The sequence below is a fragment of the Colossoma macropomum genome, unplaced genomic scaffold, assembly GCF_904425465.1.
Source record: "Colossoma macropomum unplaced genomic scaffold, Colossoma_macropomum, whole genome shotgun sequence".
Classification (NCBI taxonomy): domain Eukaryota; kingdom Metazoa; phylum Chordata; class Actinopteri; order Characiformes; family Serrasalmidae; genus Colossoma; species Colossoma macropomum.
Window position 1 is genome coordinate 28,984,666 of NW_023494784.1, and position 20,649 is coordinate 29,005,314.

Here is a 20,649-nt window from a genome sequence, read left to right on the forward strand (position 1 = left end):
ACAACCTCAAACAGCTCCGCGCCCAGGACTAATAAAACATTGACTTTGAATCTTAAACTGTTCTAATGAACCAAGCATGTGCAGAGCGTAAACTATTATTATTAATTTTATTAATAATAAAATAATTATTATTGTTATTACTATAATTATAATGAATAAACTAAACAAATCTAAATATAAATGTAACAAATAAAACAATACAATTATAATCAATTATGTATAATAAACTATAAATTAATTTGTGTGTATGTCATGACGTCATATCATTGTCCAGCTAGTGGAAAGTATAACGGTATAATTTTAAGTTCATATTGCCCACCTCTAAATGATGAGAAAGCATGTTTAGTCAGTTCCGGTCCTCAAATCTGATTGGTTCAGCTGCATTTGAAGTCTTCGTAAAATGCATAAAACATGCACCTAATATATACACATCAAATCACTGAAAACATTGTGTTGTTTGAACTGTTATGCTCTTCACATGGACCACCAAGTGTGTTTCATAGATGAAATAAGAACCCAGTTTTTGTTTAAACTGAGACTAGACTAGACTAAACGATGGCAGGCTAAAGTGGCTGAAAGATAGCTAACAGGCTAAAGTGATTCTCCATTAACATTCAGTGTTACACTTTGAAGTATTTACAAGGGCTGAAGTATTTACTATAGGATTCACTATAAAAATGCAAAATTAAAGAATGTTAAGAAAGTAAAGAATATTACATGCTTGTGTTTTGGTAGATCTGCCTTAAGTAGTGTCTTAGTGTTAGCATTATTGTTGCAGTGGTAATTTGGTGAGCGAAAACACTTATAAAGTAAGGGATTCGGCATTAAACACTGCTGTATTGTAACATTTTCATCTGCTATGAAAAAAAGATGAAAAAGAAAACATGAATGAAATGACTGCGATATTCAGTGATGGGTGACTGAAGGTTCTCGTCCTCCTTCAGTAGTCCATAGTTGCTTGAACTGCTGAAGGAGGACAGAGTGATTTTACACTGATTTTATCAGGAGTACGAACACCCCTTAGCCATGATAAAATCACTGTAAGACACAGCCCCTCATGGCTTATTGCTTTAGTAAACATTAATGAGTCAGTTTAGGGTTTATATTAGCCTTAAATATCTGTACATTATGTCTTACAAAAGCACTGTACTTGATTTTGTCAGTAGTAGATATTGTCATTCAGAATGACCTGATTGTATCAACTATGGATCTCTAGAACATTTAAAAGTAGACGGGTAGTGAGCCTCCTTGGTATGCCCAGCTCTATCAGGGCCAGCTTCTGCTGACGCATTGGCGCTATTTTTAGCACACCGAAGAAATAAGTTTCCTTGACAAACGTTCAGATTCATAAGCGTGCAGCCTCAGCCTGCTCTAAGAATGAGCAGACACCTCATTGAAGAAGTGTGCATGTGAAATGGGCTTAGGGCTACTCATTGTAATAGATGAGGGACCAGCTAATTTGATTCATGATTAGGTTGGAATGAGCTTGTTGTTAATGGGACTCTTTCATATGAATATGTGAAAGTAATAACTGTTCAGTGAAAGGGGAACTAATTTCCCATATCAGCTGCCTATTTTTTGTCAAATTTCAAGTTGAGCATGTTCTTATAACTCTGAATGTAACTGATGTTTGATATAAATCGGCTGCAATAATATATTAATGTTTTTAAATGTTATGCAGGGCCTCTGGAATGTCCCTATTGTTTTTTGTTTTGTATACACTGCCTTACTAATTTAATTACATTTTAACAGTATATCATCAATCTGTTTATACTTGTCTTATTTTATAGTGTAGCTTACATAAAGCTCACAAAGCTTTGTTCTCTGAACTGACTGTTAGACGAAATCCTAAATTAATTTGCATACTAAAGTCATTCCATGTTGTTAACATGCAATGTGTTGTGACAGGTTTAGAATTAGAAAAGCCTGAGCTCTAGCTGGTTGAAGTTAATATACACTCCTCAGAATAGTTCTAGACCAGTGGTGTTAAGTCTGTGACGCATGTTGTGTTGTCTCTCTCAGCATCCTGATGAGAAGAGGTTAGAGGGTCTGTCTAAGCAGCTGGATTGGGATGTGAGGACAATCCAGCGCTGGTTTCGGCAGAGACGCAACCAGGAGAAGCCCAGCACACTGACCCGTTTCTGCGAAAGCATGTAAGACACATGACAACTTTTAAGCCTTTGGAAATAGATCACTAGGGGATCTAGGTGTGGACCATTTGCTGTAACATGAGTTTGTAGAGTGGTTTGATGTGAAATGTTCCATTTAGTCAGAATTGATTACAGCAGTGGTGATGTAAACCAGATGTCTGCAGCGTTTTGTGCCTCTAAAAGCTACATCACAGAGTTGTAATGGCTACGAATATAGTGCCTGATGCCTGAGACATTGTTTTAAGATAGTTCTGAGATAAAGTTTTGGCCTAAATCTTATATTTTAAAACACATTTATGGTGGAGAGGTACATTTAGGTCATCGAAAGGCAAAATAGTCCATAAATTAAACATATTTTTTCTGATTTACTATTTATCAATATTAACGTTGCACATAAAAACCCAGAAGACACATGTACGTTCACTGGTGGTTTGTATAGTAAATAAAATAGCTTTATTTGCACTGTAGACATTGTGACCCCTGGTTCCTATAAAGAAATCCATCTTTCTCAACAGTTAACCCTTTACCATCAAACCACTCTGAATGACTCTGTTTACATCTAAACAGCTGAATAATGCAGAAATTTTAAAACAATTAGTGTAATTGCCCTTTATTATCTCACTTGTTGTGCTGTGCAGTATTCTGTGTATTCTTTAGTGCTGTGTTGTATCGATCGGCTTTGGTTTGATAGACTTCACAGTTTGATGTCATTTTCATGTTTTTGTTCATCAACGCGCTCTCCCTATAGAACCCAGCATGCGTTACGCAAATTTGTAATAACCATTGGGTGATCAGCCCTTCCCAGCCTAGCCACTGATCTATACACTAAACAAGACAAAAAAGCTAGCATTAGTGGACTTAGAATTAGACTTCTTATCTTGGTCATCAAACAAGATAGCTTTTTTTAAATCAAAGACAGTTAAGCTGAAGAATGCCTCTAGAGTGCAGCTCAACTGGATATGGAATCTATGAATAGATGAACGCTAAAGCCAGAGCGTTTGGCTAGCATACTGGATAACACTGTTGCACTGCAGACCGAGTCACTGAGCAAGACGGCTACCACTGAATGAGCATCTGCTAAATATGCAAAGGTGTTGTTTTTCACAGCTTTCTTGCAAAAATATGTTTGCAAAGCAGTGGTTAGTGCACAACAGTAAAATGATGTATATTTAGGACGTGCAGCACTTTAAACCAGTGAGAGAGAATTCTAGAGAGATTTGAAAGCTGTATAATTGGCATATCCAGCAAAGTAGATCATAAAGACAACACGATTCTGTCTTCTTTCTTTGATTCTGTCTTTTGAGTAATCCATTCTCCCCATTGTAATGATTTGAAGACAGTTACCACAGTTATACAGTTGCAATAACATATTCGGCTTCCAAGCAGTAACATTGACTATCTGGTGCTCTTCTATTCACCAGCTAGCAAAAAAACACATGCCAAAACGGCCCACGGCCCAAAATTTTATCACTGAACAGATGTGTAAAATTTTATTATAGATGTCCCCCTGCTAAATTAAATCTCTCCCAGTAGGGCTTTATGGAGGGTCTCTGAGCACTTAGTAGTAGGTGGTGGGAGGGGGAGCGGGAGGTGCCCAATGACAAACATTGAAAAGGCAGGTAAAGATCATAATATTTTGATGGAATATTTCAGGAAATCAAGAATTTGTCTTTTAGATAATATGATGAATTGTGCTTGCTATGACCAGGGTTGGTAACTGACAGGGTAGAAAGGTCAATTTAAATTGGTCATTTTGGCCAGAGTGTACCTGTAATTGTGCAGTGGCGAAGAGATGAAGTGCATTTACTGTGTTACTGCTGAATGAAGAAACAGAAGTTGATTGAAACCCACAGCTTGCCTGAGTCTCTCGGAGAGTGTTTGCAAAGGAGGATAAGAATTCACTGCTGGATGCTTTGCTTTTATAAACATGAAGCAGTGCGACTATGTGGTGATGTCTATGTATGTATCTCGCTGTGGGCATGCCTTAGAATGGTGTGTGTGTAATTGGATGTGATGCATACAGCAGTTATCTTTGATACCACCTTATCCATCCAGCACTGCTGTTTCTCTCTTTCTCTCAGGTTCGTATTCTTGGTCCTCATCTCCTCTCTCACCACTCCTTTCTGACTGTCCTCTCTCAACTGTCTCAAGCACTTCTCTCTCTCTTGTATTTATCCAATGCGTCATCTCTCCTTCTCCATCACCTCTGGCTCTCTCAGCGCCCTCTCTGTCCAAAGGATTGGATGAAATACATATTGAAACTGCTGAAATTGTAGTGGCTATAACGTGCAGATGTTGTTCAAGTGTCACACAAGCGTCCTGACTGAACCTTAGAAACAGACTTTACTTGAAAGGACATTAATGTCTGACACAAAACTTCATGAACTAGTGTGCTTCACTAGGGAACATCAGAGATGCATATGTAGGAACAGCCAAAACTCTGTGGCCCTGACGTAATCTCAATGTAATTATTTCTTTGTTTGAAGGCTAGACGTGTGGTAGGACTTCAGCTGTTGCCAGATTGCATTTCCTCTTTTCTTAACAGCAACCAAAAGGCAAAGTGGTAGACGCAATGAGGCCAGGGACAGTTGATTAGGGAGACTAGGCACACAGTCACTCATTTACCAGCCTGTCACAGCAGTCCTCTCTCCTGCATGCTCGCTCTCTCTCTCTGGTGAAGGATCTCTCTTATCTGCAGCCTCAGTAGTAAGAGTCTGCATGGGCATGCCTTCGTTCTGCCTCTGTGATTCAGTTACATTTAAAATCCCCTAAAGGCAGGAGTTATAATCCGCTCAGCTTTAACAGTAGATACTGTAATTCTTTTCAAAGAGGTAATTAAGAGAAAGTCTTTGAAGATGCAAAAGAAATTCTTCAACTTTGAGAAAACAAGTCTGCTTTTGAGTAATCCAAAGAGAACTGTCCCTCAAAATGCGTCTCTCGTCAGGGAAACGAGACATTAAGAACTATCTTTAACAGTCATCAGAGTGACCGCAACATTTAGTTAACCCGTATCTTCTCTCATTCTTCCTTAAAATAATTTAGGTTTTGATAAAAAAAAGAAGTACTGTGCATAACCCATAAATTAGGGGTGGCAGCCCATGTTGAGATATTGTGATGCTTGGGCTATGATATAATTTGTGAATTTTAAATATTGCCATATTATATATTGTGCATTTTATATAATACATAATACACTAAATGGCTGAAAGAGAGGCAAATTATGAGAAAGACAGACAGAGACCTTGCTACACTTTCTGGCCAGAAGTATGTAGACACCTGACAGCTTACCTGTATGAGTTTGTTGATCTCCCATTCTAAAAACATGGGCATTACTATGGAGTCGCCCCCTGACCCAACCCCACCCCTTTGCAGCTGTAACAGCCTCCACTCTTCTGGGAAAGGTTTTCACAAGATTTCGAAATGTGTGTCTGTGGGAATTTCTCTCCATTCAGGCAAAAGTGCATTTGTTGAGGTCAGGCACTGGTGATGGAAGAGAAGGCTTGGCTTACAGTTGACATTCCAGTGGGGCTGAGGTCAAGGCTCTGTGCAGGCCATTGGAGTTTCTCCACACCAAACTTGTCAAACCATGTCTTTATGGACCATTCTTTGCGCACAAGGGCCTTTCCAAAACTATTGCCACAAAATTGGATGCATACATTTGTTTAAAATGTCTTTGCATGCTGTAGCGTTAACATGACCCTTCACTGGAACAAAGAGGCTGACCCAAACCCTGAAAAACAGCCCCAGACCATTATTCCTCCTCCACCAAACTATACTGTTGGCACTACGTATTCCGATAGGTAGCGTTTTCTTGGCATCTGCCTAAACCATATTCGTCCATCAGACTACCAGATAGTGAAGCAAGATTCATCACTCCAGAGAAAACATTTCCATGGCTCCAGAGTCCAGCGGTGGCGTGCTTTACACCACTCCAGCCAACGCATTGTGTATAGTGATCTTAGGCTTTCATGAAGGGATTCATGAAGCCCCTGGCGGCCCTGCTCTGTGAGTTTGTGTGATTTACTGCGTTGTGGCTGAGCTGTTGCTGCTCCGAGACATTTCTGTTTCACAACAATAGCACATACAGTTGACCAGGGCAGATCAAGAATAACAGAAATTTCACAAACTGACTTGTGGCAAAGATGGCTTCCTTTGTCAGTGCCACGTGAGTCACACTGAGCTCTTCAGTGTGACTCATTTTACAACAAACATTTGTCTTTTGAGAATGCATGGTAATGTGATTGATTTTATACACCTGTTAGCAATTTGGGTGACAAACACCTGAACTTAATAATTAGGAAGGGTGTCCACATATTAATGGCCATATAGTGCATGTTTACACTTTGGTTATCTCATTTCAGTCTTTTTTTATTGGAGCAAAACAGAATTGAACCTTCCATTTGCAATTCTATATATAGCAAATGTTCTTATTCAAAGCAATTTACAGTGCAATTTGAATGTAATGTCGAGTCCTGCCCAAAGCCTCTTCTTAAAATAGAATTGCTGTTTCTGCCTGGACAGGGAATCTGACCCTGGTCTCTGGTGTTCTCCACTGTGCTACCCGACCACTTTTACCAGCAGTTGCTTACAGAAAACCTGGTCTTACCAGAAAGAAGAAAAAGGAAAAAAGTCAGTACCACCAAGTCAGCACAGTTTAGTGTACTAAACAAATACATATTAAAATATAATAAAATAATGATACCTTAAAAAAAAGTATGCTTTCTTTCTGGAAATGTAATTTCTGTCAGGTTAGTATTTACAATACTGTGCAAAGCTCCCATTGGGTGCAATTTTAAGAAACAAGACAAAAGTGTCCAATCAAAACAAGCTATAACAGGTCTGTAATTTTTTTTTTAATATATAGGTTCTTTAATTTTATTGGTAAGACTTTAGTATTACTTGATACATGGATGGATTCAGAATATATTGTGATACTGATATTTATCAATACAGCCCAGCACCACTATGTTTATATAGACCTCTATCCTCTTAGTCCTACAATAAATGCTTGCTGCCTTTCTGGTTCTACCATTGTTAGGTGAGATGTCAGATGCTACAGTAATATATATAGATGGGAATTTCTCATTAAAATTGCTCTGGCACCCCTCCCCCTAGTGATTCTCACACCTTCTGTGTCTTTTGCAAGAGAAGGCTCATACAACTGAGAGAACGCAGAAGAAAGATTGGATTTCACAACGCCCACAGAGCACAGGGAATATTTTAAGTCGTCATAGAAACACTATATGACTTGAACATAGCACAGAGCGCGTGGTCAATTTCATAATTCATATTGATATTTTCAGATATTCCAGTAAGAGATCATTAGTCTGTTTTTTGAACCCTTTTATATTTCTGTCCATCTTGATTTTTACTGTTATTCCTTTGCTTTGCTTCCATTCATAATCATTATCGGTATTGTAAGCATTGAGCTGTTTGCATGCACTCAGTGTTTCAGCTCTGAGCTGGACCTGACTAAGGACCATGAGTTGTGAGTCATAGCCCAGTAATCATGTATTAATAGCTCTGATTGGATGGCACTCCAAACACACACACACACACACACACACTCTTTTATGTACTCTCTTTTGCTCTCTTGCTTACTGTTTGACTAACCTGTTGCCAAGCAACTGCCTTGACCTATCGTTAGGTAAATAAGTCCTGCTCATTTGTTTTTACAATTAATCAAGATTGAGCTTCAAAATGGGTGCTTTTTAATCAGCTTGTTTTTCAAAGGAGAAAACTGTCCTTTTCATTTTAAAAGGCCAGAATTGATCCCATCCCCCACCCCAACCCCCACATTTATTTGACAAGGGCAGACGGAACTTAAAACCCATCGCGCAGTGCCTTTCTCGCTGATCGATCAACATCCGTAGTCTTCAGTGCTCCAGTGAAAAGACTTATCCTGCAGTGTATTGACAGCCCATCCAAGGCTATAGAGTACAAACAGCATCTTAAATCAGAATGGGAGTTTTCTGTGCTCTGCCTACAGTAACGGTCATACAGAATCACCTGTAAGCTGCTGAGCTACTGCAGCCTTTTCAGCAGGGGAGCAAGGCAGACTCCTGCTTGGCTTCAGTCAGTAAGAGTTAGATTTATAGCAGCATCCTTTCACTCTCTCTCTGCTTCTGTCAGATCATACAAGGTCAAACTTGACTCAAATGCCTAAAGGCTCAGATTTGCCACCCCAGAGCATGCTAATTGAAGGGAACAGCACATGCTTTCTAGGGGTGTAATGATTCACAGACTTCTTAATTCAGTTTGATACAATAAAGTTATAGGTCATATGTAAATGTGATATTACAATCTTCTTCAAAAAGCTTTCATGCTACACGATATGTCCCAATATTTATTTTTTCTGAAATCTGATACATTGGAAAAGACAAAATAGTGCGACATTTAAAAAAAAATGATCAAAAACTAAAAATACAGTGATTGATATTCAACATATCCTGTGCTGCTCTAAATGCAATAAAACAGGACTAATTATGCTCTCTTTATAGTGAAGCATGCAGTTGGGAAGTGCTTTTCAGTACTGAAAATGTCCATGATATGTTCAGAAAAGCATATTGTGACATTGTGAAATAATCTAGGGTTATAATGGTAAATATTGTCAAGTTGCCCAGCCTTAGGGTCTACCTTCTTTGTGGGCTTGCATGTTTAATTTTTATTATACTTCATGCAGTATAATCAGTTTAAAATTAGCACTTTATTTGCTCCTGTTTGTCGAATACATTGTTCGATGCATGTGAAATTTTGCATTTGGGGTTATTTAGGTGAAGAACAATATTAACATCTTCTTTTGACATTAGGGAGGAGGTTTCTTGCATTATTAAGGAGCTATGGGGGGCTGCCAAGTGGTGCAGCTGCCTAAGCATTGGCCCTTCTGTCAGGAGACCATTGTCGAAAGTCTAAGAGAGCATATTGGCTTTGATCTCTCCTGGTGGGATAGCAGCCAATCACTTCTAGCCTATGTAGGCGTCTGTTCGCTGACATAACAGAACTGCAGTTAGCGTTCTTCTTCAAGAACGTTGAGCTGTCTAATGATGTTGCATTAGTGACACTGCAGAAAGATGCACTGACTGACTTTTCATGTCTTGGTGCTTGGTAGTGTGTCACAGAGTTAGACCTACGGCCTTGCACAAATATTGACACCCCTGGTAAACATGAACAACACTGGGGTAAAAAAAATCTTTACTGTTTGTCCTTTTTATCTTTAATTTAAAATATTATTAAATATCTGTAACCTTTATTTAAAGTTCAATGATTGAAAAACAAAACCTAAATCTTATCATAAAGTAAATATTTTTCACAAATCTATGTGTGCCATAATTGTTGGCAACCCTAGAAATTCTTATAAGTGAAATAAAACTGAAATATATTCCCATTCATATTTTGTTTTAAAGTTTACCTTAGCAATTAGGAACTCTTAAATGGTCTGCCATGAACCTGTTTCACTGGGGTATAAATATGAAGTGACACACAGACCAAATTTCTTTATTCAGCGCATAAGTTTGAGGAAAAACCAGGAAATACAGCTGCTAATACAGTTTGCGACAATAGATTTTTGAGCTGCACAAATTGGGAAATTGCTACAAAAATTAGGTAAACAGTTGAACATCTCATTTCCACTATTGGGGCAATAATTAAGAAGTTTAAAGCAACTGGAGATGTTAAGACTCAGTTGGGCAGAGGAAGTATGTCTATATTCACACCACGCATAGTGAGTGGGATGTTTTGAGTGGCCAAAGAATCTCTGAGGATCACAAATGTGAAAGTGCAGACATTAGTCAGGTCTTGGGGTTAGAACATCTCCCAAACTACAGTTAGACGTCACCTACATAACCACAAATTGTTTGAGAGGGTTGCCAGAAGAAAGCCTCTGCTGTCAAGGACCAACAAACTCAAGCACCTACAGTTTACCAGACTTTAAGTGGGACTGTGTTCTAGCTTTTTTTTTCAACAAACACTAGAGGTGGGTTTGGGGTAGGCACAAAAGTAGCCATATAGAAAAGTACCTCATTCCCACTGTGAAGTATGGTGGTGGTCTTGTTCAGACACATGATATAATGGATCATCAGGTACCAGCAGATATTAAATCAAAACCTGACTTCCTCATCCAGGAAGCGTAAACTGGGCACTGGTGGGATCTTTCAGCAGTACAGTGATTCAAAGCACACTTCAAATTCAACACGAAAATGGTTTGCTGCAGAAATAAGGTTTTGTCATGGCCATCCTAAGCCCCATGGAATAGGATCTAGAGCTCATTGACTAAATGTTGCTTTGTCATAGGATGCCACCTTTGCCAAAAGTCGGCCCTGGGCAACTGTAAGCGTTATTATTATTAAATGGAAGTGTGTAGGACCAACAACAGCTTAGCTATTAAGCGTTAGACCATGTTTTTGGAATGGCATGTCCAACAAGCTCATATAGGTGTGATTGTCAGATCTCCACATACTTTTGGCCATATAGTGTAGCTAGTGGGCGAGAATTGGCCATGACTAAATTAGAAGCTACTGTATCTCTGTGTAGAATATCTCCTTTTGGCTATTGTATTGGTTGGCCATGGAGGCCAAGGGAGCAATCTGAGCATGCTTCTTGACAAAAGCTCTCTGTGCATATAGATTCATTTTAACTGTAAATCAATTTGTACAGTATGGCTTCATCTACCTTAATGACTAGAGCAGTATTCAGTGGCCTTGTTGTTGCATTCAGAAAAAGAGAGCAGTGTCTCAATAGATATTGCAGGCCTAATTAATGCTGTATATTATGTTTAACACCCCAATGGATGTTTTATGCAGAGTCATTTGGTGGATCTCTGATTGGCTGGGGCTCATTGGCTTGTATCTTGGAGGCATCACCTCTTGTCCGTTATAAAGAAGAGTGCAGGCAGAGAGAGACTTGTGGTCACAGAGAAGAAAGTTTCCCATCTGAGCTATGTGTGGAATGAACAGGAGTCTGGGGAAGGCTTTTGTTTAAGGGGCTGTAGCAGAGGTTGTTGAGAGAGGGTGAGTGTGAGAGAGACACTAGGATAAAGATGATTCATACTGGAATGTAGGTCTTATGGTGGGGAAGTCCACTGGTGTTATTGGGTTTAAACTTAACAAGCAGAGAAGCAGGAATTGTTTGTTTTCTCTCTCACTCTCGCTGTCTCTTGCTCTCGCTTGCTCACTCTGTTTTTTCTCACCAACCTCTGCTGCCTTTTATAAACCCCAGCCAATGTGCTTACAGCACGCACATAAAGACATTAATGACATCAATGCCATTAGCTTTTGTCATTTTTTTCTTGCTGATGAAATTCTGGAAGGCTGTTGCGAATTACGAATTACACAATAAGCTTTCTATCCTTTTAACCATTCAGTCAGCATTAGGCACTGAACGCAGTGTCTTTACAGTGTTATTTTTAAACACTCTGGGCTGTGATCATGAGCGTTGCCTCAGTCAAAGGGACGTGTTCCAGAATGTTGTCTTGGTAACGCTAGAACCGTTCAGGGACTACACCTTGCAGTTGAAATTCATAACCCAGGCTGGAGAGCTTCAGTAATGTGAATTTGGAACATGCAATGTGTCCCTGGATCAAATTTAGAACTATTGCATGTGGTATGATGTGCCTTTGAGTTGAGGTTTTCATTTTCACCTTTGTAAAATGTCATGCAGAATACATATTACAGACTATACAGATTAAGAACAAACATTCATGTCATGATTAAATCATATTGATTGTTTTGTGTTTGTCCTTTTCTAGGTGGAGGTTTACCTTCTATCTGTACATATTTACCTATGGGGTGCGGTACCTTAAAAAGGTAAGAGTGCTACTGAGGTCAAAAAGAAATGAGTTACAGGACAGAAATGTTTCCTGCTTTTTTCTGTTTAGCCTTGAAGCTAAAGGACATGGTACAAAACCACACTGAAGGTAAGTCATCGTGGATGGTAAGGCTGGTAATTCTTGACAGACTCCGGTCAAGCAGAAGAAACAGTGCTTTCTAGCCACATCTGTTTGTTTATTTCTTTGTCTGTCCCAAATAGCCACTTCATCAAGTACACCTCCTTGTATCTACACTCATGGTCCATTTTATCAGCACCACATAACATATATGTGCACTTTGTAGTTCTACAATTACACACCTTTTTCTCTGCATACTTTTTTAGCCCCCTTTTACCCTGTTCTTCAGTGGTCAGGACCATTAGCATTGGAACTGGTTGGGGTGAATATTGTTGCTTTTGTCCCACCCAATAATTATACTGCAAGGGAAAACAAAAAAAAAAAATGAAAGCAAGACACTGAAGGTAGCATGTATTGCCAGTAAATCAGGCAGCCTTCCTATTTCATGTTATATTGTGTGTTGGGTGGTGCTAGGCCTTCTCTTAGCCTTTGTTAAGGCTTGTGTTTAGGTGCCTGTTCAAAAATAAAGAGTTTTGCCTAAATTAATGCTATGTTGAAAGTTCTCCAATCACCAGCTTCACTGGCCTCAGCTTTTGCTTTGTCAGAGCGTTGGGTTGGTAGCGAGGTTAGCTTTCACCAGCTTTGAACTTGTGCATAACAAATAGCATTGAATCATTCGTCTAAGCTGCTTATCCATTGAACGTTGACTAATTCAATCCGCGCTTTATTTTATGTTGAAACTGAATTGCCTCACATGCATAAGCATACAATGTATTATTTAGTTTGCATGCCAGTCACACAGTTAGGCTAATCAGTTTTTATATGCAAATCCTGCACAGCTGTCACCGTATTAGTTTTTACTCTTTGTGTAGCTTTATGGGGAATTTAAGAGTGATTCAAAAACGAATGGTTCTTTTTGAATTGTGAGGTTCGTGAACTTTTAGTCTAATGAATTGACCCAGAAACAAGAATTATAAAATGTATTAATATAGTGTTATTAATAATGAGCAGCAATCTTCATAAATTAACGTGTTGCATAGGGTGCGACCAAAGGCTGTCAATTTAAAGAGAATTCCAATGACTGATTTCTGCCTTACAGTCCTATATTTATATTTTACATTCTAATTTTCTGATAGTTTTAGTTAAACAGTGCTTTACTGATTATCCATTCTCAACTGCCACACTTCTTAAACTCAAATAAACAGAAACTGATTTTTGTATCACTGGGGGCGGTTTCTCTTAAATTACCCCTTATTCTTATTTTTCATCAGTTCTGTTCATACATAAAGGGGTCATAAAATGTTATCCGTGTGCTAAAGATCAAGTTTTGATACACATTGTCTTGTTACTTTAACCATGATGGTGTTTTATGTTCAAATTCATCAGTTCAGTTGTTATTGTGATGAAGTTGAACAGTGAGTGAGTCTTATTGAGTTCCCCAGAGGCACAACTGTGTAAGGTTTGCCCTAGTTTTTGTTTGGACTACATGTATCTCCGTATTTGTTTAACATTTCCATCGTGTCATTTTCAGATGACAAATACATGCCAGGGCCTGCCTGTCCATAATTTCCCCATCACTGCTTAACTCTGGTGGTATGCAGGAGTGTGATGTCAGAGTCTCATTTAGACAAGGACATGTTTATGTACCTCACACATGTGACAGTTGCAATTTCTACTAAATTATACTTGACATTCAGATAGTACACCATCAGCAGCCTTGCTAGCAGCCTTTGTGAATGTTCTGTAAAAAACAAGTCATTTGTTTAGTGTTTGTTTAGCACTTTAAACGTTTTGTAGGTGTAGTGGTATGTCTATCGCTACACCCATGAACAATTCTGACTCAGTAAGTTTCTCTACAATGGAGCGTTTCACATCAAAACTCTCAAATGACTCATTTTTTTTTTACATCTTAACAATTTAATTGCGCTGAATTTTTAGGGAAATGGCCTGTTGTGCATTTTCTGTATTTATTGTCTTTAGTACCGTTGTTACCTTATGCTCACATCTGCTGCTGTTCTGTGTTAAGTGCTGCACGGTCTTGTGGAGGCTCTATACTTTGTTCCTCACTCCACATATGGCTGTGGTGAGAAGGAGTGACAGACTTTGACTTTAACTTAGACACACCATTCCAATATCTCTTCAGCTGTGGCACCAAACAGTGGTCCAAGTACCAGGGGTAGACTTGGATTACTGCTTCAGTCCTCAGGGAGAAGTGACTGAGCCAGGACCCAGGAGCCAGGAATTGGCGGACAGTACTGTCTGAGGCAGTATAGCCAAATGCCTAAACAGAGGCACCAAGATGTCCTCTGGCAGCTGGCTTCATGGTCAAGCTAGCAAATGGGCCAATCTGGTGTGGGTGCTACACAAGCTACTGGCAGTAGCACAGCCTACGTCCTTCATGACAGGCACATTTAAAGAGCCCACTCTGTTTATGTTTTAGCTGTATTTCTTCATGATGTCTGTATAGGCAGTTACAAATGCATTTATGCAGCACTAAGTCCGAGACCACCCTTCATTTATTTAATTTCTAGTCAAAACGGCCATTAATCACAAGTTATTCATTTTTCAGGAGATATTTCTGAGATTAGATATAATATAATCCACTTGCATAATGAAGGGGAAAGTCAAAGGAAAATAAGTGCAAAAACAGGAGTTTCTAAAACTAGAGTAAATATTCAAATAGAGAAAATTGAACTTTTAACAACTGTGCAAAACCTTGTAATCTACTAAAACTGCCACCATCAGATAAACAAATAAAGGTTTCTCTTTGAGAGAGAGGAGAAAATCAAGCTCCACTCCTGCTTCACATCTGAAAAAATCCATAGGTGTTTCTGTCCATCCTTCCACTGAGAGAAAGAAGGAAGAAAATGTGCAAAAAAGAAGATGCTGGGGACAATGCAAAGAGTCCCCAGAGTCCAAATCTCATCACTTTTTTTTTTTGTTTTTTTTCTTTTTGTGAGATTACTTGGACTGTGCAAAGCAGAAAATGCAACCAACTTCTAAGACAAAACTTTGGAGGTGTGCAAAAAAAACTTGCAGATTTCTTTGAAAAACTGAAATAAAGTATCCCAAAAACAATAGACCCCATAATAAAGGCAAGGGGGGATACACTAAATGTTGAAAAAATATATTTACTTGTTGAAGCTTCTGTGTAATTTTCTGTTAATGTTCAGCTTTTTCCCGATTCCTGACTGGATATTAAATAAATGAAGGATGGTCTTTGACTTTTGCAGAGTAGTTTAATTCTATAATTAGAAGTGATGGCTGGAAACTTAGACACTTACAATAGATATATTGTGTATATAGTAGATACAAATAAAATTGGGGGTTATTTTCAGTGACTAAAATGTGTATTTTTAGATGCTTTAATGATTGGATATGCCATGATTAAACTTCATCTAAACCTAATATATATTTTAGTCTTAAGGATAGGACAAAGTCAGAAACACTGTTGTGAAAGTCAGCTTGAACACAGGAGAAGTAATGAGAGATGTTATCTTGGGCATGTCAGTTGCTTTGGAACTGTTGCTGTGAAGGAAGAAACATCTGCCACAAAATCTCTCCAGCCAGGCTCAGTCTCTGAAAACTGCTATTTATTATTCATCACTGTATCCCTAATGCAGAGATTATTCCCTGCAAGCCAATACATAGCACTGAATCTTCACAGCTGTTCAGTGCCACAGTGAAGTTATGATAATAAAAGTGATATTTACATATTATCATTACATATCATAAATTAAAGATGAATTGATTATGCTGGGATCATGCCTTTTAATTAGGTCATGAATATTATGAATATGGGGCACCATGTGTTAAGAGTGTTTTTTGCATAATTGAATATCCTGGCAGAGTCTGGATGCTGCATGGCTCTGTCCTGTCTCTTACTGATCAGGAGCAGTAATCAGGAGAGATGACCTGAGGGAGAAACACTTTAGTTTTATCAACTTGCATGACGAAGCACTTTGTAGAATGAGTTCATCATTCGCCGCGGCCGGGCCAGGGCTGTCCAAGTAGTGTTATTAATAGTAGCAGAACTGAAAGAGAACAGACATAAACCCAGTAGAGCTCTCCTGGAGCCTGTGTTTCTCTGTGTCAGATGGAGCCATCCCTCAGCCCATAGCACCCCAATTCAATCAGAACCGTGGTGTAGAAGGCTGTTCTGGAGAGCACTGCGGAAAAATAATTACTGCTGCCTTTCATAACAAAGAGATACTTCAGCTAAGCACTACTTTCCCTGCTCATATTTTACTTTCACCATCTGGAAGTATACTGCATGTCCAAAAGTTTGTAGATACCTGCTTATCCAGTGTTTCTTCTGAAACTGCTCTTCTGGGAAGGCTTTACACTAGGTGATGGAACATTTTGGTATGAGGATTTGATTGCATTCACCCACAAGCGTGCTAGTGAGGTCAGCTACTGATGTTGGATGATTAGTTCTGGTTCACAAAAACTACTCCAGCTCATCCCAAAGGTATTCGATAGAGCCCTATCTCTCCAGAGAACGCATTCCACTATACCACAACCCAATGTTGGGGCCTTTTTATACCCCTCTAGCAGATGCTTAGCATTGGGCAGGGTGACCTTAGGCTCACATGCAGCTGCTCCAGAGAGTCCCACTGTATTGGCAATACTTTTCTATGGAGATTATATAGGTGTTGTGTACAGTTGACTGACAGTTTTTGTTAATATATGGAAAAGTAAGTCATCTTCAATGGCTGTGAGGGTGTTTGGTGGCTCTTGTGTCCTCTGAGCTCAGTCATTTAGGACAGTTTGCGCCAGACGAGTGAGGTAACTGCTGAGCTGCTTCCAGAGAGGTCCTCTATGTTCAGATAAGCTTGTAGCTCCAAAAGCTCCTCAATCCTCTGCTGCACTCAGCTGTGACTGAGCTCAACTCACTGCTGCTTTCCACTATGAAAAAGAGCAGTTTAGCCAAATAAAATAACAATAAAAAAAATTAAAATAATAATAATAAACAAAAATAATAAACAAAAATGGCAATAAATAAAATGATCTTTCTAATGCATTACACTCTCCGATACATGACTCATAAATGCTATAGAAGTGACTCATAAAGGCTGTTTTTGAATGAGAGGGCTACAAGCGTGAGTTCTATCATATCAACATACAGTTTGCGAGCAGCTGGGCTACAGCTTGACTGTTAATACACTGTTGCCTACTACTGGATATATTTTGATCTGCAGTAACAAACATACTTAAAATTATTATATATATTGTTATTATATATGACAGTATTGTGATTTGAGCACTCGAGTACTCGTTTGAGAATTACAATTAATATTCAAAGCCTGTGAAATGCATTTTGGCCCAGCCATTTTCATTTGATGTGCTGATTTAAAATGAGGTACCAGGAAGTAGAATTAATGTCTATTGGGAGACATTTCAAGAGTGATCTGCTGTATGACACACTAATCATGTTTTTCACAAGTGTTTGTGATGGCTCTGGCTAATGGAGTTTCATGTAATTGAATTAGTCTTTGTCTCTGTGAAGATCTGTGGCATGTAAACATGCTGACACAAACGTTTGAATGGAAAAATTGGCTAACACTGAAATCACATTATTTGTCAAGCATTTAATTATCGGCAGAATGTTTCCTGACAATTCAGTTATTTACGCTGAGATACAATAAGGGTCGATACAACATTAGCCATTGTCATACATTAAAAGATGCTCACTATCTTTCTGATTAGAATGCAAAACTTATACTTTTTAAATAATTTCTCACAATTATTTTTTTTTATCTTTTTTTTCTAGACCCCGTGGCTGTGGAACACTAGAGAATGCTGGTACAACTACCCCTATCAGGTATTTTTCTTTCCTGACTTGATTTTCATACACATCTTACATATTTTTACGCTGTGAATAAGAGTCAGTTTGGTTTTGATTTACTGAATTTTAAAAATATTTTTGAAAGCTTTAATTCAGCATTATTTTTACTTTCACTTGCTACAGAAACACAACACAGTGTAAGATATTTCGTTTTTTGGTCACTGCATTAACTTCACTTTGTATCTGGATAGGCTCTAACGGTGGACCTGCATTACTACTACATCCTGGAACTATCCTTCTACCTGTCGCTGCTCTTCTCCCAGTTTACAGACATCAGGAGGAAGGTATGAAGTTGGATCCTCTCCTTTGAAAACTTCCTGATGCGTTACGGCACATTTAATAAACATGGACAGCATGAACAACATTCCAGTTTCACATACCGCTGTTTTAAAGAGACTCTGTGTAAATAAATAAAATAATGTATGCGAGTGACAGTCTTGCTTGGCCTAGCCATGTGGGTCTCAGTGGTTGCGCTTGAACGCTCTCTCCTTGGGGCAATCTGAAATGACAGGTCAGTGTCTCGCTTCCTCTCCTTTGCTAGTGTTGAATGGTTGAACGGTTGCTTGGTCTTTGGTTCAGTTCCTCTGTGCCAATGACTCATGCTGTCATATTAAGGCCTCTAAAAAATAGATTAATGAGTACAGGTTCAGTCTTATAGTTTTTTTTAGATCATCGGAAAGGTGTTGTTTTTGAATCCTTTATTGTTGATAGCATAGCCATATTTCTTCCCGAATACACACAGAGAGAAGAGCAGTTGAATCTGTTGAAGTTAAAGAAGTTAATGTCTGTTAAAAGCAACAACCTAGATCCACTTTTGTATAATGGTCTTGTTGATGCAGTGCAGTCCTACCTGTCCTCTCCCTCTTCTCTCTCTCTCTCTCTCCTCTCTCTTCTAATACTCACTCTTATGTGCTCGCTCACGTGCTGACTGGTTTTATAAGTAGGCTAACTGCAAATCAGGCCTACAGCTGGTCTTCCAGAGGCCTAATCCTACAAACTACCATCAAATAATAATCCAAGTAATCCACATACCCACACATGTCCTGCAAGAAAACAAAGGCGTAGCAACTACCAGGTTAAAGTAGGAGCGATCGTACTCCGAACACATACCAGAGCGATGCAAATGCATGTGTGATATAAGCTGTGGATATGCACACTATTGCTATTTAGGGGCTGCACCAATCATAGTAGCTGCTGCCACATCAAGCTTGTCTGATCATGTCTGAGTTGGATTACCAGGCCTTTGACTGACTAAAGCTACATCTTAAATCCAGGCTTTATTTCTATAACATCTGGCATTAGACCGTTTTGAAGTTGTTTTTCTGTCCTGAAATGTCAGGTCATTCGCAGTGTGCTGTGTGAATGTTTGGACCTTATCTGTATCGTTATCAAAAACACTTTATCTGATTTAGAAGACTTTTATGAACAAATAGTAGTGCCATGTTTTTAAGAGACCATTACCGTTGCATTTATAAAGCCTTTGATGATGCCAAATACCATGAGGAAAGGATTTAAAATAAACACTTAGTCGCACTTTCACTCTACCTAATCCCAAAATATTCTTCTGAGCAAGTTTCTCTGTAAGCAGTTATTCTTTCTAAGTAATTCTGATGAGTTCCCTATTAAGATAATGTTCTCTGTTGGAAGCTGTCAGGGGTGAGAAATGTTCCTTTTTTGTTTGCTGCTTTAACTAGGCTCGCAGAAAGTTGTAACAACCTCTTAAGCCAGAACGCTATGGAGTTCTTACTTCTCTGCCAAAATCCGCTTCATAATGGCTATTGACTCTGAGACTCTGAGGGTGCACATTCTACACTTTTTTTCAGCTAGAGTAACAACAACTCCTTAAGGGGAATTGACTCACTCTAGCTTTAAAGCACAGCTTTTTTCTAAACCGTGCCTGCTACTGAACAGCTAAGACTGGTATAATAGCACTTAGCCTGCATGCTGCTCTCGATCAGTGCACTCCGCAAGTAACTGTACAGTGACACAGGTTTTGTTGTCTCGATGAGAGGCTCAAGCACAACAGATTTGAGATAAAACAGTGACTGAATTTAAAGTGCAAAATGTCAGCTTTGAATGTCCACATCAGGTGAACAAGAAGTAATTGGCAAGTTGTTTCTTGGCAAGCTCTGTGCTATTGCATTATTCATTCATGCACAATACAACTCAATATAACTCGCAATATAAAAACTAGATGAAGATTTTTGCCTGTCTGTTACTGTCGTCCCAAACATGACAAACAAACCCGCCAATGGCAGTACAGCAGGCCTTCATGAGATAATAAATCAGTGTGAGGTGTAGGCTGAATATGAGGTGTGGCTGAATAAACTTTTGTTAAGAAGTGAGAACACAGTAGTGAGCGGCAGCAAATGACTTGGTGAGCTACAGTAGTGTATGACCGAAGAAAACCCCATTTAGACAGAACAAGCTGTCTGTTTAGAATTTAAGCATAGGCGTTTCAAAGACTGCTATAAAGAGAAAAATACAGCAGCATGACCTCAGAGGATTCACCACAAGATGCAAACCACTAGTAAACCTCAAGGAAAGGCCAAATTATGACTTCCTAAAAAGTACATAAAAAGCCTGAAGAGTTCTGGTACAAAGCTGTATGGACAGATGAGCTTGAGAATGAGGAAAATGTGGAGGTAAAAGAAAAACTTCTCATGATCTGATACCACCTCATCTATAAAAAATGGTGGCATGAACATGTAGAACTGGCTCACTTATCTTTATTCATGATGTGACTGTTGACTGCAGAAGCTGGACGAATT

General features: G+C 38.9%; 1 protein-coding gene across 2 annotated transcripts in view; it reads left to right on the forward strand.

Moving 5' to 3' along the window:
* Positions 1–20,649, forward strand: part of cers6 (ceramide synthase 6) — a 36,421-nt gene that overhangs the window by 4,704 nt on the left and 11,068 nt on the right. For both annotated transcript variants that reach the window (XM_036567530.1, XM_036567538.1), the window contains exons 3-6: positions 2,023–2,153; positions 11,893–11,950; positions 17,804–17,854; positions 18,070–18,162. In XM_036567530.1, coding sequence (XP_036423423.1) covers positions 2,023–2,153; positions 11,893–11,950; positions 17,804–17,854; positions 18,070–18,162 — 333 coding nt within the window. The remainder of the gene's footprint in view (positions 1–2,022; positions 2,154–11,892; positions 11,951–17,803; positions 17,855–18,069; positions 18,163–20,649) is intronic.